This window comes from Mesoplodon mirus (assembly GCF_964341445.2).
Source record: "Mesoplodon mirus genome assembly, chromosome: 9".
NCBI lineage: Eukaryota > Metazoa > Chordata > Mammalia > Artiodactyla > Ziphiidae > Mesoplodon > Mesoplodon mirus.
In genome coordinates, this window is record NC_138985.1 from 41,369,889 (window position 1) to 41,395,457 (window position 25,569).

The window sequence follows — 25,569 nt, forward strand, 5'->3', positions numbered from 1 at the left end:
ATTTTTGTGGACTGAGGAGGCAGCAATGAAGTTTGTGCCCCTCGAGATCACTCACAGTTAACACACCATAGTATGTGAAATTTGAACCACGTTATTGGGGGAACAGAGTTAAACTAATCCTTGGTAACTGAAATTCGTATTTTTCAGATCTGTGCACAGGGAGAGCTGCCTTTTTAAGAGCTGACATTTATCTAACTGTAAATAAAGTCAAAAATATTTACTCATCTAGGTAATTTTATAATTTAAAATGCAAACTAATACAGCAATCAGATCAGCAGTCTACTCTATGTTCACCTAGAAAAGAAAGGGAAGAAAAACGAAGTCATATAGCTTCTACATATGCTTCTATGTATATCTTCGATGTATTGCTATGTCCTAGTTTCCCTGTATGGCTACTATACATTCACAAAGCTTACCCCTTGCTTTTTGCCTATATCTCATTTCATATTTGCCTCATCTATGAAAGATGCTGCTGCTGATTAACTGAGATAAAATAGACACAAAGTCCTAATATCACTCCTGGCATGATGAACACCTCAGGATTCATTCATATGTAGTCATTAACTCATTTATACATAATGATGGTAATACTCATGATAGTATTTGTGAGAAGATAAGTAATGTCCAAAATGTAGGCAGTCCTGTCTATTGTGAATATTATCCTCTAGAACAAGAGAAAAATGAGTCCTTTATTTTTACATGTACAAAAATTTAAGTCTGTCAAAATGTTGAATAGTTTATTGCTGTGTTTTATACTTTTAATAATACTCAGTATAGGTGACAGTATAGGGAAATGGACATGCAACATTGTTGAAAGTCTAAATATGCAAAAACTTTCTAGAAGTTGGTTAAATCAGTTATAGCACTTTCATATAATGAAAACGTTTATCGACATTAAACATCATATTGTAGAAGGATATTTCAATTTTGATTAAGTATATATGTTCTTACCTACACAAATACAGACATATAAAGAAAAACTATAACCACTCAAAACTAGCATCTAGGAGTATGTTATCCTGATCTTTAGTATTTTTATATATTTCAAATTTTCAATAGTGAACATGCAATTATATAATTCAGAAAGACTAAATTTGTTATAAATTTTGTAAACCATTATAGCCAATCCTAGGTATTGGGTATTGTTTGGTTTGCTTTTACCAAAAATAAAATCATAGTATACATAATATTTTGCAATTTGATTTTTCACTAATTAATATAACTTGGACATACCTATACTATCAGTGCTGATTCTGTATTTCTTCCTTAACATTTTTAGCATGTGTATGTAACTATATATAGATATGCTGGCAATACAAACTCTTGAGTTTTTAAATAACCTTTTGAAAATTAAATAACCTTTTGAAAAATAGAAAAGTGAAAAAAATCACATGCGTACAGCTTAATAAATTTTAGCAAAGTGAACAAAACTCTTGTAACCACTGAGACAATTAAGAAACTGAATACACCTGAACCCCCCAAAAAATCCTCACGGCCCATGTCAGTCACTAATGGACATTACCTAATAAAGCCCATATATGACAAACCCACAGCTAACATCACTCTCAATGGTGAAAAGGTGAAAGCATTCCCTCTAAGATCAGGAACAAGACAAGGATGTCCACTGTTGCCACTTTTATTCAACACAGTTTTGGAAGTCTTAGCCAGGGAAATCCGAGAAGAAAAAGAAATAAAAGGAATCCAAATTGGAAAAGAAGTAAAACTGTAAGATGACATGATACTATACACAGAAAATCCTAAAGATGCTACCAGAAAACTACTAGAGCTCATCAATGAATTCAACAAAGTTGCAGGATACAAAAATCAATGGAATTTCCTGGTGGCCCAGTGGTTAGGACTCTGTGCTTTCACTGCCAAGGATGCAGGTTCAATACCTGGTTGGGGAACTGAGATCTTGCAAGCTGTGTGGCACGGCCAAAAAAAAACCCAACAACAACAAAATTGATACACAGCAATCTCTTGCATTCTTATACACTAACAATGAAAGATCAGAAACATAAATTAAGGAAATAATCCCACTTACTGTCACATCAAAAAGAATAAAATACCTATGAATAAACCTACCTAAGGAGGCAAAAAACTTGTACTATGAAACCTATAAGACACTAATGAAAGAAATCAAAGATGACACAAACAGATAGAAAGATATACCATGCGCTTGGATTGGAAGAATCAACATTGTGAACATGACTATACTACCCAAGGCAATCAACAGATTCAGTGCAATCCCCATCAAATTACCAATGGCGGGCGTCCCTGGTGGCGCAGTGGTTGAGAATCTGCCTGCCAATGCAGGGGACATGGGTTCAAGCCCTGGTCTGGGAAGAGCCCACATGCCACAGAGCAACTGGGCCCGTGAGCCCCAATTACTGAGCCTGCATATCTGGAGCCTGTGCTCCACAACAAGAGAGGCCGCAATAGTGAGAGGCCCGCGCACCACGATGAAGAGTGGCCCCTGCTTGCCACAACTAGAGAAAGCCCTCGCACAGAAATGAAGACCCAACACAGCCATAAATAAATTAATTAATTAATTAAAAAAATTACCAATGGCATTTTTCACAGAACTAGAACAAAAAATTTCACAATTTGTATACCCAAAGCAATCCTGAGAAAGAAAAATGGAGCTGGAGGAATCAGGCTCCCTGACTTCAGACTATACTACAAAGCTACAATAATCACAACAGTATGGTATTGGCACAAAAACAGAAATAGAGATCAATGGAACAGGACAGAAAGCCCAGAAACAAACCCATGCACCTATGGTCAATTAATCTATGACAAAGGAGGCAAGAATATACAATGGAGAAAAGAGTCTCTTCAATAAGTGGTGTTGGGGAAACTGGACAGCTACATGTAAAAGAATGAAATTAGAACATTCTCTAACACCACACACAAAAATAAACTCAAAATGGATCAAAGACCTAAATGTAAAGCTGGACACTATAAAACTCTGAGAAAAAAACGTAAGCAGAACACTCTCTGACATAAATTGCAGCAATATCTTTTTGGATCCACCTCCTAGAGTAATGAAAATTAAAAAAAAATAAAAAAAATGGGATTTACTTAAAACTTAAAGACTTGTGCACAGCAAAGGAAACCATAAACAAAAGGACAACCCACAGAATGGGAGAAAATATTTGCAAACGAAGTGACTGACAAGGGGTTAATCTCCAAAATATATAAACAGCTCATGCAGCCCTATGTCAAAAAAAACAAACAACCCAATCAAAAAATGGGTGTAACACCTAAACAGACATTTCTCCAAAGAAGACATACAGATGGCCAAGAGGCACATGAAAAACTGCTTAACGTCACTAATTATTAGAGAAATGCAAATCAAACCTACAATGAGGTATCACCTCACACTGGTTAGAATGGGCATCATCAAAGAGTCTACAAACAAGAAGTGCTGGAGAGGGTGTGGAGAAAAGGGAACCCTCCTACACTGTTGGTGGGAATGTAGATTGGTACAACCACTATGGAGAACAGTATGGCAGTACCTTAAAAAACTAAAAATAGAACTACCATATGATCCAGCAATCCCACTCCTGGGCATATACCTGGAGAAAACCATAATTCGAAAAATACATGCACCCCATTGTTCACTGAAGCTCTATATACAACAGCCAAGACATGGAAGCAACCTAAATGTCCATCGACAGAGGAATGGATAAAGAATATGTGGTACAGATGTACAATGGAATAGTACTCAGCCATATAAAAGGAACCAAAATAATGTCATTTGCAGCAACACAGATGGACTTAGAGATTATCATACTAACTGAAGTAATCAGAGAAAGACAAATATCATATGATATCACTCATATGTGGAATCTAAATTTTTTCTTTTTAAAAGTTTTATTGAAGTATAGTTGATTTACAATGTTGTTACTTTCTGTACAGCACTGTGAATTAGTTATACATATACATATGTCCACTCTTTTTTAGACACCTTTTCCATGTAGATCATTAAAGAGTATTCAGTAGAGTTCCCTGTACTATACAGTAGGTCCTTATTAGTTATCTATTTTATATATAGTAGTATGTATAGGTCAATCCCAATCTCACAATTTATCCCTCTCCTCTCCTTTCCTCCCTGGTAACCATAAAATTGTTTTCTACATCTATAAGTGCAATCTAATTTTAAAAAAATGATACAAACGGACTTATTTACAAAACGAAAACAGACTCACAGGTATTGAAATCATACCTATGGTTACCAAAGGGGAAACGTGGTGGTGGTGGGGGGGAATAAACCAGGAGCTTGGGAGTAACTACTATATATAAAATAGGTAACCAACAAGGACCCACTGTATAGCACACGGAACTCTACTCAATATTCTGTAATAATCTACATGGGAAAAAACCTGAAAAAGAATGAATATATGTATAACTGAATAACTTTGCCATACAGCTGAAACTAACACATTATAAATCAACAATACTCTAATAAATTTTTAAAATGGATATTACCTTTACATAAGGGGAGTCATACAATATGCACTCTTGTGTCTGCCTTCTATCATTCAACATCATGTTAGTGAGGTTTATTCATGTTATTATGTATAGCACTAGTTTTCTTCTTCATTGCTATGTGGTACTCTGTTCAGGGACATTTGGATTATTTCCAGTTTGGGGGTGTTATGGATAATGTAGCTATGAAAATTCTTGTCACATATTTTGGTTCATCTATGTATACATTTCTGCTGAGTATACACTAAGAAGAGGAACTGCTGGATTATAATGTATTATTATATTCAAATTTAGAAGATATTGTCAAACAGGTTTCCTGAATGGTTGTACCAATCTACAATCACACTGGCTAGATAGGAACATTCCCATTGATCCAAATCCTTACCATTATTTAGTACTGTGAGTCTTTTTAATCTTAGGCTTTTGATAGGTTTGATCTTGATAGCTCATCATGTGAATGTATGTGTTTTTCTAATGAAAAATCATGTCAGAGTTTGACAAAATATCTGTACAAATTGAAAAAAGAGGGGGAAATGAACACATTACTAGGCAGAGTATTTCAGCCTAGCAAAGATTCAGAAACACACCAACTCATGATATTTTCACCAGTTCTCTCACACTCACAAATGTCAAAACAATGCATAGCTAATACGAAGGTATCTTCAGGAAGAAGAAAAACAAAACAAAAATAAAAAGAAAGAAAATAAAGAAAACTAGCTCCATGGATTAGTACTTGATATTTATCATTTTGGGGTTTTTTTTTGAATTTCAGGTAAAATCTTTTATATTACATCAGTAGCACATAAAATCCTTGATATTAATGATTGTATGTTCTGTACTTAGACATGTCTATGTGAATATATAACGTGCATCAACTAGTTTTTGCAGCGTAACAAACCACCTCAAAATTTAGTGGCTTAAAAAAGCAACAATTTCAGAGTTCACAATTCTGTGTCGGGGCTTTTGGGTTCTTTCAGTTGGTCCCAGCTGGGCACCCTCATACCTCTGCTGGTGATCGATGGCTTCTCCCATGTGTGTGATGGCTGTCCAGCTGGTGGCTTGGGTATGGGCATGTGCTTCTCCTCATCCAGCAGGCTAGCCTTGGCTTACTCATGAGGAGGTGGCCATAGGTTTCCAAAGAGCAGCAAGAGGGCAAGCCGCAGTGTACAAATGCTTTTCAAGCCTCTTGTTAATGATACACTGGCCAAAACAAGTCACACAGGAAGCCAAATGGAGAAATAAGCTCTACCCCTTGATGCAAATTTCAGCTTCACATTGAAATGGCATGGATGAAGGGAGAGGAAGAATTTGTGGCCATTTTTATATTCTATGTTAGCAGTTTTCTTAGTTCTTTACATGTTTGCTTTACTGCTTGCTCAGAAATCAAAGATATAGTACCTACTGCTTTCCCCATTTGGTATATAAGGAAACTGAGGTTCAGAAAGGTAAAGCAGTAACATAGTCAATAATCAACAGAGCCGGGATTTAAACTCATGTCTGCATGATTTCAAGGTCTCTGTTCTTTCCTACTATTCTACCTTCTGATGGATGGCTAATGTGCCTATTATGTCTAGCTCCATCTTCTGATGGATGGCTAATGTGCTTATTATGTCTAGCTCCAGTAAAGTTTCCTTTTCCTGCCTCTTCCCTGTTTCATCCTCAGTGCCAACCTAAACTCAAGGGCAACCCCCTCCCTCCATTGTAGGTACCTACGAGCCCTCCAACCTTCTACTCACTATAAAAAAGTAGGGATTTTTTTTTTTTGCGTTACGCGGGCCTCTCACTGTTGTGGCCTCTCCCGTTGCAGAGCACAGGCTCCGGACGCGCAGGCTCAGCGGCCATGGCTCATGGGCCTAGCCGCTCCGCGGCATGTGGGATCTTCCCGGAACGGGGCACGAACCTGTGTCCCCTGCATCGGCAGGTGGACTCTCAACCACTGCGCCACCAGGGAAGCCCAAAGTAGTGATTTTTGACTGATTTTATTTCAACTAAAAGTCATTCACTCTTGCATGCAGCCAACTAACCACTTGCATCTTGAGTTTTTTTCCTCTTGATTGTCTAAGAGCTACTGGTTTATTTATTTTTGGTTGGACTGTGCAGCTTGCAGGATTCCCCTTCGAACCTGTGCCCGCTGCTGTGAAAGCATGGAGTCCTAACCACTGGACTGCCAGGGAATTCCCTCTCTTGATTGTCTAAGGAGGACTAATCCATGTCAAGAAGGCTGTGACACACTATGAGTGAGTGTTGAGCTGCATTATCCTGATTCCTGAGATTCAGATGGTGAGGCACCTTCACTCTACCATGGAGATAACCAAATGGAAGCACTATCCAGCAACATACTGAGCTTGTGGGGATGCGGGATCTTAGATATTTGCCCCCTTCAAGAACCAGAAGTTCTTTTTATTACCTAATATTAAGCCCATTTCTCACAAGCACCTGTCCAAGTGCCAATACTGACATTCTATTAAGGGTATCAGTTGAGTGCCATCTGTCTCATACTGCAATTTGGGGGATTTCTCAAAAGACAAGTTGGCAGATTTCTTCTTATGTAGATTTGGTCCAATGCCACTGAAGGATATTTTTGATGCAAACATTAAACATTTCTGAGCATATATATTCCTGATCTTGTCATTTTCAAAAATGCATTGTGGCTTCAAATGCCACAGCAGTGGCTTTCTAGTAGCCACATTAAAACAAATAAAAAGAAACAGGTGAAATTAATTCTGATGTATTTTATTTGACCTAATGTATCCAAAGTATTGTCACTTGAATATGTAATCAATAGAAAAATCACTAATGATATATTTTACCTTCTTATCTTTAAGTCTTTGAAACCAGGTGCATATTTTACATTTACAGCTTATCTCAATTTGGATTTTTCATCAGAAATACTTGATCTGTCTTTATGTTTCACAAAATACACAGTTGCGAAAGTAGAGTCACACTCTAGTTATTTCAAACTTGTTTTCCAATAACTGAATCAAAGATCAGTTTTTCTAACATATTGTAGTTAAAAATTCAGCCCCTCAGTTGACACATTTCAGGTGCCCAATAGCCACACATGCGGCCCATGGCTACCCCCCGTCACACAACACAAATGCAGCTGATCACATGGAAAGTGTGTCATTCTTTAGTATACCTCTATCATGGGGAAGCTTTCACTCATCATCACATAGGAGACGAAGGAAGAGAAAATGCGCCAACTCTTCTAGGACAAAAAGATCTTTCAAGTCATAAGGACCCAGTGGCTAAAAACACCAAGTTGTCAGCTATTTCAAGGCACCGTATCACAACCTGGAAGGGCACAATGGGGCCAACTGATGTTACTCGGGCTGACTTTAACCACTACATTCGTTTCATTGAAAAATACAAAAGGATGTTTTTCTAAGGTGGGGGAGAAAGCACAGAATTTTAATATTGAATCATGTGCAACTTCATAACTACTGCATCATGACCATTAATCCTGCAAATATACCTCTAAGTTTGTATTTCTATAAGCAACCACCAGAAATTTTGACCATGGAAGTTACACACAGCACAGCCACATCCTCAGTCCTTTAGATAATCTATGCCACTGGGAGGTCAGGGTGAACTCTAGGAGAAAAGTCTTTAAAACTTGACCTTAACCAAACTTACCAACAGCTGACAGCCACCGAAGGCATTCTAGGCACACTGATTTCATCACTCTGACATTCCAACTCAAGTATCTTAAATTGGGCATTTCTGCTTATAGAACGCAGGATGTAGTAATATCAGACTTCCCTGGCTGATGTACTCAGGCTGATCAAATTCCACAATCAACTGCAGAAACCCTCACTTGGACCAACATGCTTAAATTGAGTGTGGCGGGTGGAGGAGGGGGGCCTGAGGAATTCAAGTCATTCACAAGATGTCAGCATGACTCATCTGCCCACAAAGGGTCATCTTTTCTGGGGCAAGTGCATTGTTATCCCACAAGCTGCAGTTGCCATGTTATCTCCGTCACAGTACAGGGCACACATTCAGGATGTTAGCACAAAAGGCAGAGATGGAAAAGCTGTGTCTGGTGGCCTGAAACTGATTCTGACGATGAAAGAAAGAGTGTAGCAAGGCTAGGCCCTTTGGCATAACTGCTAAAAGCATTAACTATTCCACAGCAAGTGACCAAGAGATGAGATCACACCTTGACTTTGCAGAACCACTTCAGGGAAAGAAGCTGACTGTGCCTCTAGATGACTCAACTCATCCTTAGCTCCTTTTCAATCCTTCACCCCAACAAGTTGCTCCCAGGTGGTATTTGCACCTCAGAGGCAGCTAAACACTTTCGCTAATAACAAACCTTTCCTAAAAGGGTGATAGCATTTGAGGTGAAATCGGATTGTTCAACGTTTAGTTCGTGTAACAAAAGGATCTCAATGAAATCACATTTTGAGCACAATTCAAAATAATGTATCTCAAATTTCAAAATGTTTCAAAAATCGAACCGTTTCAAAGTTGGCAGGTCAGGAGAACTGTGTACCGCATTTACCCGGGAGCCACACAGCCAGACCCCTTCAGCTGGTAAGCAGAAATACCCCACCTCCTTTTGTTGATCTGACACAGACAGCGCTGCTGTAGGTATTCATCAGCATGGCTGCGAGCCATGTAGGAGATTCTCTATGCGGGGGCTTCGACATTCAGCTACATTAAAACTTAAAATCTTTTAATGGCTCACATTACCCAGTCATTCGTCAAAGAGTGCTACTAGTACTAGTACTGAGAAATGCACCTGAGAGTCAGGGGTTTAGAGCTTAGGATTAAAACACTATGAATTAGGTAGACAGGAAGACTTCCACAGTAAGTCACACTGATATTAACAATAACACTCCGAAATACTGAAGTGATGCTGTGAAAATAAGAAGAATGATTTTAAAGGTACATCTTTTAAGTTTATATATATATATATATATAAAAGCAAAACCTCATCCTGTAATTTAGGAAGGATAATGAAAAAAAAATGTTGGCATCAGGGAGGCGTATCCCTGAGCCAACAGGTTGTCTAAGGCCTGAAGCACTTTTTGATGATTTGAAAGGACATAAAGAGAATGGGTGACAAGTGTATATTGAGTCATCTGCTCCTCTAGCACCAACCTAGGACTTCAATTAAGGACAAAGAGGCATCGGGCAAGTGCATGCTCTGAAGACAGCAGACAGGAGTGAGGACAGGTTGGCCCCTCCAGGGCTTGACAAGACACATCTCAATGCCTTACCATCATCTGCCTCCATACACCCCTTCTGGGAAAGTACAGCAGGGAGGAGGGGGGGACAGGTGGACATCTTCACACCTGTGATTTAGCAGCCCAGAGGAGGATGTTCTGGCTTTACCTCACTCCTCCTGGGGCTTCAAGGTGAAGGGCTGTTTCCCCCATCTCCGCCCTTTAAGTTGTCCACTGAGAGGGGTTGGAGAAACACTCACAGAAACTACGGATGCCCGCAGCAAGTGAATCTGCGATGTGTCCCTACTTCGGACATCTGTCTAGGCGGAAAAGGAGGAAGAAGATATAACAAATGATGGATTACATTGCCAAGGACAAGAGCTGGAAGTGCTGAGATGGACTTGTCTCTGCAGTATATACCCCCTGGAGGGGTTCCCCCTGCCCCCTGAGGACTTGCTCCTGTTCCACAAGAGACCCAGCCTGTGGGTACTGGCTGTCAAGGGTCAAGGTCGACAGCCACTGCCAAACAGAGAAGCAGGAATATGCATTAAGAAAGGGCAATGACTGACAGATGACACTCTTCCTTCCTCCCCAAGGTAAACTGACAGGGAGGGGAAATAAAAGATCCCAACTCCAAGTTCATTATGTAAAACCCTGGTCTAGACACCGAGGTGAGGTTGGAATTTTAAACTAGATCTTGTTGAGTTGCTTTGGGTTTCTTTAATTTTTAATAATAAAAAGGGACCAGAGCATTACAGTACCTATCCAAGATGTTATAAAGGGACCTGTTACTCAGTGTAAAGACATTCAGCAGGGCACATTTGAGCTTAATAATTGTAGAAAGATAAAACTCTTTCATGTCTATATTCTGGATAATTAATACTGTTCAATAAAACAGTCACATATGTGTTTATTATGTTTAAAGAACGTAAAAGAAAAGCCATGTTCCCACTTACAGATTTATGCATCTCTCTAATTTACATAGTGAAAATTCAGCATTCTAAGTATTTCAGATTTGCAAGTGTTTAGGAACATGTACCTGGAATAGAACATGACATCCTCTATCTCATATGATCACCCTGGGCAGAGGGTCCAGCTGCTAGTCACGAGGAGGTTCTCAGGAGATTACTGAAGCTTAAACGTGGTAGTAACAGCCATGTTTAAACTACTTTAAAAAAAAAAACACCCGAAAACATCCAATTTACATGTCATTGACATAAATGAGAGATGGAGGTACTGGATTCCAAGTCAATCTAATTAGATGGATTTTATTTACAAAGCCATCTGGGAGTTAGCATAAATATACAGAATGATACCTGAGTGGTAATCCTGAAAATGTTGCCAAAGCTGACTAACAACTTTGCTCTTAATAGCAAGATTGTACTTGTATTGCCAACAGCAAGAACAGCCATCCATCTGAATTTAGCTCCAAAGAGAAATGATGAATGAGAGAGAAATAAGATAAATACTGTGTCGAGAGAACAGCAGAATTCAGGAAACCATAGTGTTACGTGACACATATTCCAAAGAAAATGGCAGAAAAATACCTAGAGCACATACATGGAGACAAATCCACAATGATAAAGCACAACCTTTGGCTTCAAAATAATCTGTGATATATGGTCAAGTCTAGGAGTAACTGCCTATGTCAGTTGTAACAATTCTAAGATCTAAATGGATGTGAACAACTGAACAGATATAATGAAAGGCAACATCCGCTAAATGTTTAGAGGAAGGAGAGCTTTGGGATTTCCACAAAGCTTGGTCTCTGATCTGTGCTCTCAGATTACAAAAGATAAGAGCTGCTTTTATTTGCTTTACCTACTGTCATGGGTGCTCCATTATTTTTGAATGGATAGGAGAAAATTAGAGTGTTAGGTAGAGGATGAAAATATACCAATACACCTCTGACAGCACTGAAGCCTAGTCCAGCTTCAATTATGAAGGTTACTCTGGAGTCAAGGTTGTTGTAAGAAGGTACCAGCCATGATCTCGTTCCCAGTGACTCAGTCTCGCCCAGGAAAGCTGCAAACCAATGGAGCTCCAGTCCTTGTCCCAGAATTCTGGGGGTTTGGAGCCAGTGTTTCTTCCATTAACTTCTTGCAGGGCCCTAAGCCTTGTACATTTGCTGTCCCTTCCTTGTGTTGAGAAGCAGGCATTTACCTTTCCTAGTTCCTTGAGCATCACTTCTAACATCACTGTTGCTGCATTAAGAATTCTTATTGCATATTTTCTGGCTCCTGGCACATGTGACATGGTAGGTGGCATTTGACAATGATAAAGAAACTGTGACAGTCCTTAGCTAACATAGGATAATATAAGACTCTCAAAAACAAATATTTACCTCCATAGGTTGAGCTCCCTTTGAGAGAATGTCAAGTAAGTCTGCGGAAGAGATGAAATAGAAGCGCGGAAAAGCCACACGCTTGGTTTCCAGGTACTCAGCAAGAGCTTTTTCACAAAGAGAAAGCCTGCAGGAATGAAAAATCATTGTAAGCATATCTTGCCCATTCATTTATTAAAACGTCACCAAAACCCAGAGCCTCTCATCTGTCCATTCACCACAAGAAGCTCACCATTTAACATGGAGCCTACCTCCTTCTCTTTGACATCATCGTCTTGTTCATGACTCACGTACAAGTCATGCCAAGTGGGAGGAGAAACACACACACACCCATCGTTAGTTGAGACTAAATATAGATCAGACTTAAGTTGATGTTACTTGTCACTTGTCTTTTTTTTGGAGGGAAGCGTGGACATTTTTAAAAAAATTTTTATTGGAGTATAGTTAATTTACAATGTTGTGTTAGTTTCAGGTGTACAGTGAAAACAGAATCAGTTATACATATACATATATCCACTCTTCTTTAGATTTTTTTCCCATATAGGCCGTTACACAGTATTGAGTAGAGCTCCCTGTGCTATACAATATATCCTTATTATTTATCTATTTTATATATAGTAGTATGTATGTGTCAATCCCAATCTCCCAATTTGTCCCACCCCCCCCCTTACCCTCTGGTAACCATAAGTTTGTTTTCTACATCTGTAACTACTTCTGTTTCTGCTTTGTAGGTAAGTTCATTTTTACCCTTCTTTTAATGACACTTCTCATCAGCAGGAGAGAAGACCAGATTTGGCATCACTCGCCCTGAGCACAAAATGCTTTACTTAACATGTAATTGGTTTAGGGTCTTCCTTTTCCCACTGAATGTCTATAAAACACAAGCACCTTCAACTCTCTCTGGTTTTCAGAAGAGTCATAAGATCCAGAATCATTTCCACATTATTTTCTTAGCAGAGCAGAGATGACCCAGAGGCAGAGCCCCCAAAACCCTCAAAGATCACTAAGAAATAATTAACTTCTGCAGAAATCCACACTTTTAAAATTATGGCCAACTTTCTCTCTAAAAAACTTCCAGATTATGAAATAATTGTATGTGATATATATTTTCATCTAGAGGGCTCCTCTGCCTTGCAATGAAAAGTGATCACAATTCCACACAAAGCTCTTCTTTTAGTGGCTGATCTGCCCATTTTTAATCAAAAGCCAGAATATTCTTATGACCACTAGCTGTTGTATAATTTTATATGAAAATTACAAATGCCCTCTAGGACAAGGATTTCAAAAATACTAACATGCTGTCTAAGGATAATTTCTAGTATAATTAAACTATATACAAAATAAAGGACTTAAAATGAGTGCAATCCCAGTTCCTAGCATACAGTAGCTGCTTAATAAATATTTGCAGGATACTTTGATAAAATAATTGATTAAACAATCATGCTGATTCTATTGATACTAGGATATTCTAATTTTACTATAATGATATTCCTTTTTGGAAAACAGAAATACATTTGGATCTGTTTACATTAACTCACAAAATATATGTACCACCTAATATGTATAAGGCAACTAGATAACTATAAGCAAAATTATAAAATAATTTAGTAGAGGTTGTACCTACAATAACTTGGTGTTAAATACTATTAGATATTCAAAAGAAATCTCAGAAGTATAACAAATTGATCACTTTGTAGTTTTATTCTTACCTGTACTGTAAATCTTTAAGTTCTTCAAAGAGGTTAGGTCTGCATGTTGCTTCTAAAACATTTTTTATTTTAGCTGTCCTGAACATTAACTCCTGAGTGAAAGTAAAACATGGAGCCATTGATATTAGAAATAACTTTTCTAAATTTTTCATCCATTTAGGGAATTAAACAGTGAAGAACAATCAAACTACGAGAAAGCAAGATAAATGAGATTTCTAACACCATGTCTGTTCTGCTTTTAAACTTTTAGATGAACATCAAAAACAAAGTGTAATCACATAGTTTTTATCAATATAAATCGATAGGCATTACCACCACTCTGGGTCCAGGCAGAATTTCTCTCCTCTAAACCAAACGCACAAAAAAATAGACAGAAAATCAGAATCTTAAAGAATACACTCACATTGGAAAATGAGATGAATATGAAACAATCTACCCACTCTTTCCTCCTTAAAAGTTAAATAAAATAGAATTCCTCTGGTGTTCTTCTTTAGCTAGTAAGACGAAAGTAATTCATCCCCATTTCTATATAAAAAGTAACACTATTATTCTCTGCTTAAAGTCTCTCAAATCATTTATTATATGTACATCTCCATGTGTTCTCTGTGGCTCTTATGAAACAAACCAGTAACTGACAGTATACCTTTGTTACTGGTTTCCCCTCCTCAGTCTCTTACTTCATGAAGATGAATCTGTCTCCCAGACCTTACTGCTGGTGTAGGCCTCTGGGAAACATGTGGCCTGCTGCCTGGTTTCGGACGGCCTGAAGCTAAGAATGGTCTTTACATTTTTAACTAGTTGAAAAAAACCTAAAGAAGCATAATACTTCGTGACACATGAAAATAATATGGAATTCAATTTCTGGTGTCTATAAAGTTTTACTGGTACACAGCCACACCCATCTGTCTACGTAGTGTCTATGTTTTCTTTCACAGGACAATGGCAGCCCTGCTGAGCTATGACAGAGACCATATACAACCACAAAGCCTAAACTATGGACTATCTGACCCTTCACAGACAAGTTTCCTGACCTTGTCTCCTGAAATTCAAACATATATTTTTTTCATAAATACAGTACTCCAAATCATGTTTCTTTACAAGATTTTTATATTGTTGGGCAAAGCTGTTAGGATAGAAAACAGCCTTTCTTCCACGAACCTTAAATTCAGCATCTACTCCACCGAATCTTTGAGCCTCTTTCACAAGCTGAATCCGAATATCTTCTGAATAAACAAAGATGCTTTCTAGGTGAGACCAAGTGCGCTGTACTTCCATCCAAGTAAAGATGACCGAATCTGCTGTGTTTAATTTGTTTTGCCAGCTTATGACTTGCTCAATGAAATATTCCACATACTTGCTTTGAAGCAGAGTCTGTAACTGAACCTAAAAGAAAGGCAAAGAATTTCAAATACCATCTAAATTGGTAGTCTGTAAGCATCATGAGGGAGCACACCTCTTCTGTTTATTGCTGGATTCCTAGGACCTAGCACACGATACATGCAACAGGCATTCAGTAAGTATTTGCTAAGTGAGTGAATTAATGGCATTAAATATTACATAATAACATGTTCTTTCCAAAAGGAAAAAGACAAATATAAGCAACTACATGTAATGTGTCTTCTAGAAGAAGGCCACAAGGCAGGAAAAAATATTGTGCACCAGGGTGCAGCTTTAGGAATTAAACTTGATATTCTTTCATCCTCTCTCACTCTTCTTGGGGTATCTGCCTATTAATCATTCTAAGGTTACGGGTCTTTTTTTTCAACACTGAAAATACGAAACAAACTTCCTTCCAGTTTGCTAAGACCTCAAGCTCCTGTTTTCCTCCTCTTTGAGTTTACTACCAAACTTTGCAGCCTTCCTAACACCAAGCCTTGCTTTAATGTCACACAGTTCAGCAAGCACTTGCCATCATTCTCTGACACTGAAATTCCAGGAAGTCACTGAGAACAGCTCCTTTTCATCCTCCTTCATCTCTAAGTGTTTAATACATTTGACTATTCTCCCCCGCCCCAGCTTTATTGAAATATTATTGACATGTAGCACTGTGTAAGTGTAAAGTGTACAATGTGATGATTTGATATATGTATATACTGTGAAATGGTTACCACAGTAAGTTTACACCTCCACAACCCATGTAATTGCCGCGTGTGTGTGTGTGTGCATGTGTGTGTTGATAACATTTAAGATCTACTCTCTTAACAACTTTCAAGCATATAATATACTACTGTTAACTGCAGTCACCATGCTGTACATTAGATGCCCAGAACTTATTCATCTTATAGCCAGAGGTCCGGACCGTTTGACCAATACCTCTACACTTCCCCAAAGCCCCAGAAACTGGTAACTGCCATTCTACTCTGTATGAGGTCAGCTTTTTTAGATTCCCCATATAATCAAGAATATTCAGTACTTGCTTCCTCTGAGTGAACTACCTCACTTGGCATAATACTCTCAAAATCCACCCATGTCATCACAAATGGCAGGATTTCCTTCTTTTTATGGCAGAATGATGATATTCCATTGTATATACACCACATTTTCTTTATCCATTCATTTGTCAATGGATGCTTAGGTTGTTTCCATGACAGCTGACTCTCCTTTGGAGGAGAAACTTATCCTGTGATTGCTGATACTATACAGTCTTCTTTTTCTACGATTTCTCTGCCCACTCTCTCTCTCTCTGCCTCCTTTATGTCTCCTGCTCTTGTTCACCACATGCAACCTTTCCCAAAGCTCTATTCTCAGCTGGATTATCTTCTTTACCTCTCATTATCTAGCTCATCAATTCTCAAGACACCAGAAATGACCTCCCAAAGTATAGTTCTAGACTGAACCTCTGCACTGAGCTGTGGGTCAGACTTTCCACCTTTACACCAATGTCCCTCACTTTAAATACACCAAAAATAACAGAACATCAACTCTTCAGAGCAGGTTCTTTCCTAAGTGCTCCATGTCTAATAATAACAACACTACTGCTATTATTTCCTCTGGAGAGTTTGTCTCTTTCATCTTTCTTATCTCTCATGTCCAAAGAGATGCTAACTCATAACCTTAGAATTCAAGACCACATAGGTTGCGCTCTGGACTGTCCCTCCAGCCTTATTTTTTATTACTCCTATCAAGAAAATCTATATCCTAAGGAAACCAAACTCTTTAAATTACCTCTGAAGGGCAGGTACTTTCTGGCATTCCAAGATGCCACTAACATTGTCCCCTTTGCCTATAACACCCTTTTCTGATCACCATTTTTTGTTGAATACCAGCCCAACCTTCAAGGTTCAGCACAAGTACCACTACCTTACAAGACCCTTTGGAACCTTGTCTCTGTCTCCCTACTCAAGTGCAAGTTCCTTGAGAACAAGTGTTCACACTTTTTGAGCCCAAATGGTACTATGCCTAGAGCCTGGTACAAGCAGATGCGCAATGAATGAAGAAAGAAATGGTGAGTATTGGAAATTGGGAAAAATCTAAAATCGTAATTTAAAATGAAAAAATCTGTAATAATATATCCATCTTACTTGGTTGTTCTCTAGAGTTTCAAACAATTGTTCATCAAACTTCAGTAACAGAATGCCTGTCCGAGAGTGAACTTCGTAAGAGAACTCCAGGGTTGCCCAGGTCTGGCTGATTTCAGTAACAACCTAGATGTAAACAGTATTTAGTTATGTGCACAAAAGTTTAATTTAGGACCGATACTTAGGCTATCATCTGGAATTTTAAAAATTGTTTTTATAATTAAAAAAAACAACAACAGAGGGACATCAAGTATCACTGGCCTCAAGTTTTTTCCTCCAAATAATTCACGGTGATGAGGTTTAGAGAATGAATTCCACCACACAAAAGGAACAAGCGTCACACCAATATCAAATTTTATTTTTTACTGGATCTGAGATTTATATCCTTCACTGAAACACAATGCCAGAGCAGGAAGGTACATAAAAGGTTATCTTAAAGGTCTGATAGACACTCAAGACAGAGAATCCGAGAGAGGGGGAAGATGGTGCAAGAGTAAGATGCAGAGATCACCTTCCTCCTCCACAGATACACCAGAAATACATCTACACGTGGAACGACTCCTACAGAACACATACTGAATGTTGGCAGAAGACCTCAGACCTCCCAAAAGGCAAGAAACTCCCCACGTACCTGGGTAGGGCAAAAGAAAAAAGAAAAAACAGAGACAAAAGAATAGGGACGGGACCTGGACCAGTGGGAGGGAGCTGTGAAGGAGGAAAGGCTTCCACACACTAGGAAGCCCCTTTGCAGGCGGAGACTGCGGGTGGCGGAGGGGGTGAGCTTCGGGGCCACAGAGGAGAGCACAGCAACAGGGGTGCGGAGGGCAAACCGGAGAGATTCCCGCACAGAGGATCGGTGCCGACCGGCACTCACCAGCCCGAGAGGCTTGTCTGCTCACCCGCCGGGGTGGGCGGGGCTGGGAGCTGAGGCTTGGGCTTCTGTGGGAGTGCAGGGAGAGGACTGGGGTTGGGGGCATGAGCACTGCCTGAAGGGGCTAGTGAGCCACAGCTGACCGGGAGGGAGTCCGGGAAAAGTCCGGAGCTGCTGAAGAGACAAGAGACGTTTTCTTCCCTCTTTGTTTCCTGGTGCGCAGGGAGAGGGGATTCAGAGCGCCGCTTAAAGGAGCTGCAGAGACGGGCGCTAGCCGCGACTATCAGCATGGACCCCAGAGACGGACATGAGACGCTAAGGCTGCTGCTGCCGCCACCAAGAAGCCTGTGTGCGAGCACAAGTCACTTCACCACCTCCCTTCCAGGGAACCTGTGCAGCCCGCCACTGCCAGGGTCCCGGGATCCAGGGACAACTTCCCCGGGAGAACGCACGGCGCGCCTCGGGCTGGTGCAACGTCACGCCGGCCTCTGCCGCCGCAGGCTCGCCCTGCACTCCGTGCCCCTCCCTCCCCATGGCCTGAGTGAGCCAGAGCCCCCGAGTCAGCTGCTCCTTTAACCCCGTCCTGTCTGGGCGGGGAACAGAGGCCCTCCAGCGACCTACAAGCAGAGGCGGGGCCAAATCCAAAGCTGAGCCCCATGAGCTGTGCAAACAAAGAAGAGAAAGGGAAATCTCTCTCAGCAGCCTCAGGAGCAGCGGATTAAATCTCCACAATCAACTTGACGTACCCTGCCTGCATCTGTGGAATACCTGAATAGAAAACGAATCATCCCAAATTGAGGAGGTGGACTTTGAGACCAAGATTTATTATTCTTTCCCCTTTTCCACTTTTTGTGAGTGTGTATGTGTATGCTTCTCTGTGAGATTTTGTCTGTATAGCTTTGCTTTCACCATCTGTCCCAAGGTTCTATCTGTCTGCTTTTGTGTGTGTGTGTGTGTGTGTTTTTAACGTTAAAAAATTTTTTTTCTTAATAATTATTTTTTATTTTAACAACTTTATTTTATCTTACTTTATTTTATTTTATCCTCTTTCTTTCTTTCTGCTTTTTCTCCCTTTTATTCTGAGCCGTGTGGATGAAAGGCTCTCGGTGCTGCAGCCAGGAGTCAGTGCTGTGCCTCCAAGATGGGAGAGCCAACTTCAGGACACTGGTCCACAAGAGACCTCCCAGCTCCATGTAATATCAAATGGCGAAAATCTACCAGAGATCTCCATCTCAACACCAGCACCCAGGTTCACTCAACAACCAGCAAGCTACAGTGCTGGACACCCTACACCAAACAACTAGCAAGACAGGAACACAACCCCACCCATTAGCAGAGAGGCTGCTAAAATCATAATAAGTCCACAGACACCCCAAAACACACCACCAGACGTGGACCTGCCCACCAGAAAGACAAGATCCAGGCTCATCCACCGGAACACAGGCACTAGTCCCCTCCACCAGGAACCCTACACAACCCACTGAACCAACCTTAGCCACTGGGGACAGACACCAAAAACAACGGGAATTACGAACCTGCAGCCTGCGATAGGAGACCCCAAACACAGTAAGTTAAGCAAAATGAGAAGACAGAGAAACACACAGCAGATGAAGGAGCAAAGTAAAAACCCACCAGACCTAACAAATGAAGAGGAAATAGGCAGTCTACCTGAAAAAGAATTCAGAATAATGACAGTAAAGATGATCCAAAATCTTGGAAATAGAATGGAGAAAATACAAGAAACGTTTAACAAGGACCTAGAAGAACTAAAGAGCAAACAAACAGTGATGAACAGCACAATAAGTGAAATTAAAAATTCTCTAGAAGGGATCAATAGCAGAATAACTGAGGCAGAAGAACGGATAAGTGACCTGGAAGATAAAATAGTGGCAATAACTACTGCAGAGCAGAATAAAGAAAAAAGAATGAAAAGAACTGAGGACAGTCTCAGAGACGTCTGAGACAACATTAAACGCACCAACATTTGAATTATAGGGGTTCCAGAAGAAGAAGAGAAAAAGAAAGGGTCTGAGAAAATATTTGAAGAGATTATAGTTGAAAACTTCCCTAATATGGGAAAGGAAATAGTTAATCAAGTCCAGGAGGCACAGAGAGTCCCATACAGGATAAATCCAAGGAGAAACACGCCAAGGCACATATTAATCAAACTGTCAAAAATTAAATACAAAGAAAACATATTAAAAGCAGCAAGGGAAAAACAACAAATAACACACAAAGGAAGGTTAACAGCTGATCTTTCAGCAGAAACTCTGCAAGCCAGAAGGGACTAGCAGAACATATTTAAAGTGATGAAGGAGAAAAACCTACAACCAAGATTCCTCTACCCAGCAAGGATCTCATTCAGATTTGATGGAGAAATTAAAATCTTTACAGAAAAGCAAAAGCTGAGAGAGTTCAGCACCACCAAACCAGCTTTACAACAAATGCTAAAGGAACTTCTCTAGGCAAGAAACACAACAGAAGGAAAAGACCTACAATAACAAACTCAAAACATTTAAGAAAATGGAAATAGGAACATACATATCGATAATTACCTTAAATGTAAATGCATTAAATGCTCCCACCAAAAGACACAGACTGGATGAATGGATACAAAAACAAGATCCATATATATGCTGTCTACAAGAAACCCACTTCAGGCCTAGAGACACATACAGACTGAAAGTGAGGGGATGGAAAAAGATATTCCATTCATATGGAAACCAAAAGAAAGCTGGAGTAGCAATTCTCATATCAGACAAAATAGACTTTAAAATAAAGACTACTAGAAGAGACAAACAAGAACACTACATAATGATCAAGGGATCAAACCAAGAAGAAGATATAACAATGGTAAATATTTATGCACCCAACATAGGAGCACCTCAATACATAAGGCAAATACTAACAGACATAAAAGGGGAAATCGATAGTAACACACTCATAGTAGGGGACTTTAACACCCCACTTTCACCAATGGACAGATCATCCAAAATGAAAATAAATAAGGAAACACAAGCTTTAAATGATACATTAAACAAGATGGACTTAATTGATATTTATAGGACATTCCATCCAAAAACAACAGAATACACATTTTTCTCAAGTGCTCATGGAACATTCTCCAGGATAGATCATATTTTGGGTCACAAATCAAGCCTTGGTAAATTTAAGAAAATTGAAATTGTATCAAGTATCTTTTCCGACCACAATGCTATGAGACTAGATATCAATTACAGGAAAAGATCTGTAAAAAATACAAACACCTGGAGGCTAAACAATACACTACTTAATAACCAAGTGATCACTGAAGAAATCTAAGGGGAAATCAAAAAATACCTAGAAACAAATGAACATGGAGACACAACGACCCAAAACCTAAGGCATGCAGCAAAAGCAGTTCTAAGAGGGAAGTTTATAGCAATAAAATCCCTCCTTAAGAAACAGGAAACATCTCGAATAAACAACCTAACCTTGCACCTAAAGCAATTAGAGAAAGAAGAACAAAAAACCCTCAAAGTTAGCAGAAGGAAAGAAATCATAAAGATCAGATCAGAAATAAATGAAAAAGAAATGAAGGAAACAATAGCAAAGATCAATAAAACTAAAAGCTGGTTCTTTGAGAAGATAAACAAAATTGATAAATCATTAGCCAGACTCATCAAGAAAAAAAGGGAGAAGACTCAAATCAATAGAATTAGAAAGGAAAAAGGAGAAGTAACAACTGACACTGCAGAAATACAAAAGATCATGAGAGATTACTACAAGCAACTCTATGCCAATAAAATGGACAACCTGGAAGAAATGGACAAATTCTTAGAAATGCACAACCTGCCAAGACTGAATCAGGAAGAAATAGAAAACATGAACAGACCAATCACAACCACTGAAATTGAAACTGTGATAAAAAATCTTCCAACAAACAAAAGCCCAGGACCAGATGGCTTCACAGGTGAATTCTATCAAACATTTAGAGGAGAGCTAACACCTATCCTTCTCAAACTCTTCCAAAATATAGCAGAGGGAGGAACACTCCCAAACTCATTCTATGAGGCCACCATCACCTTGATACCAAAACCAGACAAGGATGTCACAAAGAAAGAAAACTACAGGCCGATATCACTGATGAACATAGATGCAAAAATCCTCAACAAAATACTAGCAAACAGAATCCAACAGCACATTAAAAGGATCATATACCATGATCAAGTGGGGTTTATTCCAGGAATGCAAGGATTCTTCAGTATACGCAAATCAATCAATGTGATACACCATATTAACAAATTGAAGGAGAAAAACCATATGATCATCTCAATAGATGCAGAGAAAGCTTTTGACAAAATTCAACACCCATTTATGATAAAAACCCTGCAGAAAGTAGGTACAGACGGAACTTTCCTCAACATAATAAAGGCCATACGACAAACCCACAGCCAACATCGGCCTCAATGGTGAAAAACTAAAAGCATTTCCACTAAGATCAGGAACAAGATATGGTTGCCCACTCTCACCACTCTTATTCAATATAGTTTTGGAAGTTTTAGCTATAGCAATCAGAGAAGAAAAGGAAATAAAAGGAATCCAAATTGGGAAAGAAGAAGTAAAGCTATCACTGTTTGCAGATGACATGATACTATACATAGAGAATCCTAAAGATGCTACGTGAAAACTACTAGAGCTAATCAATGAATCTGGTAAAGTAGCAGGATACAAAATTAATGCACAGAAATCTCTTGCATTCCTATACACTAATGATGAAAAATCAGAAAGTGAAATCAAGAAAACACTCCCATTTACCATTGCAACAAAAAGAATAAAATATCTAGGAATAAACCTACCTAAGGAGACAAAAGACCTGTATGCAGAAAATTATAAGACACTGATTAAAGAAATTAAAGATGATACAAATAGATGGAGAGAGATACCATGTTCTTGGATTGGAAGAATCAACATTGTGAAAATGACTCTACTACCCAAAGCAATCTACAGATTCAATGCAATCCCTATCAAATTACCACTGGCATTTTTCACAGAACTAGAACAAAAAATTTCACAATTTGTATGGAAACACAAAAGACCCCAAATAGCCAAAGCAATCTTGAGAACGAAAAACGGAGCTGGAGGAATCAGGCTCCCTGACTTCAGACTATACTACAAAGCTACAGTAATCAAGACAGTATGGTACTGGCACAAAAAAAGAAAGATAGATCAATGGAACAGGATAGAAAGCCCAGAGATAAACCCACGCACATACGGTCACCTTATCTTTGATAAATGAGGCAGGAATGTACAGTGGATAAAGGACAGCCTCTTCAATAAGTGGTGCTGGGAAAACTGGACAGGGACATGTAAAAGTATGAGATTAGAACACTCCCTAACACCATACACAAAAATAAGCTCAAAATGGATTAAAGACCTAAATGTAAGGCCGGAAACTATCAAACTCTTAGAGGAAAACACAGGCAGAACACTCTATGGCATAAATCACAGCAAGATCCTTTTGGACCCACCTCCTAGAAAAATGGAAATAAAAACAAAAATAAACAAATGGGACCTAATGAAACTTCAAAGCTTTTGCACAACAAAGGAAACCATAAACAAGACCAAAAGACGACCCTCAGAATGGAAGAAAATATTTGCAAATGAAGCAACTGACAAAGGATTAATCTCCAAATTTTACAAGCAGCTCATGCAGCTCAATAACAAAAAAACAAACAACCCAATCCAAAAATGGGCAGAAGACCTAAATAGACATTTCTCCAAAGAAGATATACAGATTGCCAACTAATACATGAAGGAATGCTCAACATCATTAATCATTAGAGAAATGCAAATCAAAACTACAATGAGATATCATCTCACACTGCTCAGAATGGCCATCATCAAAAAATCTAGAAACAATAAATGCTGGAGAGGGTGTGGAGAAAAGGGAACACTCTTGCACTGCCGGTGGGAATGTGAATTGGTATACACTATGGAGAACAGTATGGAGGTGCCTTAAAAAACTACAAATAGAACTACCATATGACCCAGCAATCCCACTACTGGGTATATACCCTGAGAAAACCATAATTCAAAAAGAGTCATGTACCAAAATGTTCATTTCAGCTCTATTTACAATAGCCAGGAGATGGAAGCAACCTAAGTGTCCATCATCAGATGAATGGATAAAGAAGATGTGGCACATATATACAATGGAATATTACTCAGCCATAAAAAGAAACGAAATTGAGTTATTTGTAGTGAGGTGGATGGACCTAGAATCTGTCATACAGAGTTAAGTAAGTCAGAAAGAGAAAGACAAATACTGTATGCTGACACATATACATGGAATCTAAGAAAAAAAAATGTCATGAAGAATCTAGGAGTAAGACGGGAAAAAAGATACAGACCTACTAGAGAATGGACTTGGGGATATGGGGAGTGGGAAGGGTAAGCTGTGACAAAGGGAGAGAGTGGCATGGACATATATACACTACCAAATGTAAAATAGCTAGTGGGAAGCAGCCGCACAGCACAGGGAGATCAGCTCGGTGCTTTGTGACTGCCTGGAAGGGTGGGATAGGGAGGGTGGGAGGGAGGGAGACGCAAGAGGGAAGGGATATGGGAACAGATGTATATGTATAACTGATTCACTTTGTTATAAAGCAGAAACTAACGCACCATTGTAAAGCAATTATACTCCAATAAAGATGTAAAAAAAAAAAAAAAAAAGGTCTGATAGATATTATTTACTTTCTGGGTAGTACTCTGAGTGCCAGAATGTGAATCCCAGGTCCCTTGTCGAACCTGGGTAAGTTAATTACTTCTCTATACCTCAGTTTCCTCATCTGTACAATAGGGATAATCCTCAGAGGATTAAATGAATTAATATAAAGCTCTGAGAGCAGTGCTTGCTACCAAGTAAACGATATATAAATGTTTTCTGCTATAATCGTCATCATCAACTGGGTCAACTCTCTTGTTTTACACATTTACTGTGGCTTAGAAGGAAGCTGTTTCCTACCCAGGGAAACATATCTCCACACAACTATGGCAGGAGGACTTCTCCCTGAGTCTGCTTACGTGCCAGTGCACAGAATTAGCTCAGGGTAAAAAGAAACAGCCCAAGGACAACACCTTCTCAGTCCCCAGCTCTTTCACTGCTTTGTCCACGATGCTTCGGACATCCTCTTCCATTTGGTGTAACCGCAAGGCTAACAAATCTGCCAAAGTTGTGGCTTCGTTTATAGAAAACTTGACCTGATTAGGAACAAAAAAAAGGCAGAATTTATATTCCACATATATTAATGGTTCCTTCTACCTAATGGCCAGAGGAATGAAACTTAGCTAAATATACTCAAGTCAGCTGCTGAGTACATTTCGAGTTCTGAAATGTGCAGACAACCAAAGACGTTGCTTTTTTACTCACAGTTACTGAGGCATCACCCATTGAAGCGAGGGCTGAGGTTGAGGCCAC

At 39.3% G+C, this 25,569-nt stretch overlaps 1 protein-coding gene across 2 annotated transcripts in view; it reads right to left on the bottom strand.

Annotated features, from left to right (window-relative positions):
• Positions 1–25,569, bottom strand: part of DNAH11 (dynein axonemal heavy chain 11) — a gene marked incomplete at its 3' end in the record, with an annotated part of 310,916 nt that overhangs the window by 209,285 nt on the left and 76,062 nt on the right. For both annotated transcript variants that reach the window (XM_082632325.1, XM_082632326.1), the window contains exons 24-28: positions 25,230–25,352; positions 17,243–17,365; positions 14,880–15,104; positions 13,722–13,813; positions 12,013–12,139 (exon numbers count right to left, since the gene is read on the bottom strand). In XM_082632325.1, the coding sequence (XP_082488451.1) occupies positions 12,013–12,139; positions 13,722–13,813; positions 14,880–15,104; positions 17,243–17,365; positions 25,230–25,352 (690 nt within the window). The remainder of the gene's footprint in view (positions 1–12,012; positions 12,140–13,721; positions 13,814–14,879; positions 15,105–17,242; positions 17,366–25,229; positions 25,353–25,569) is intronic.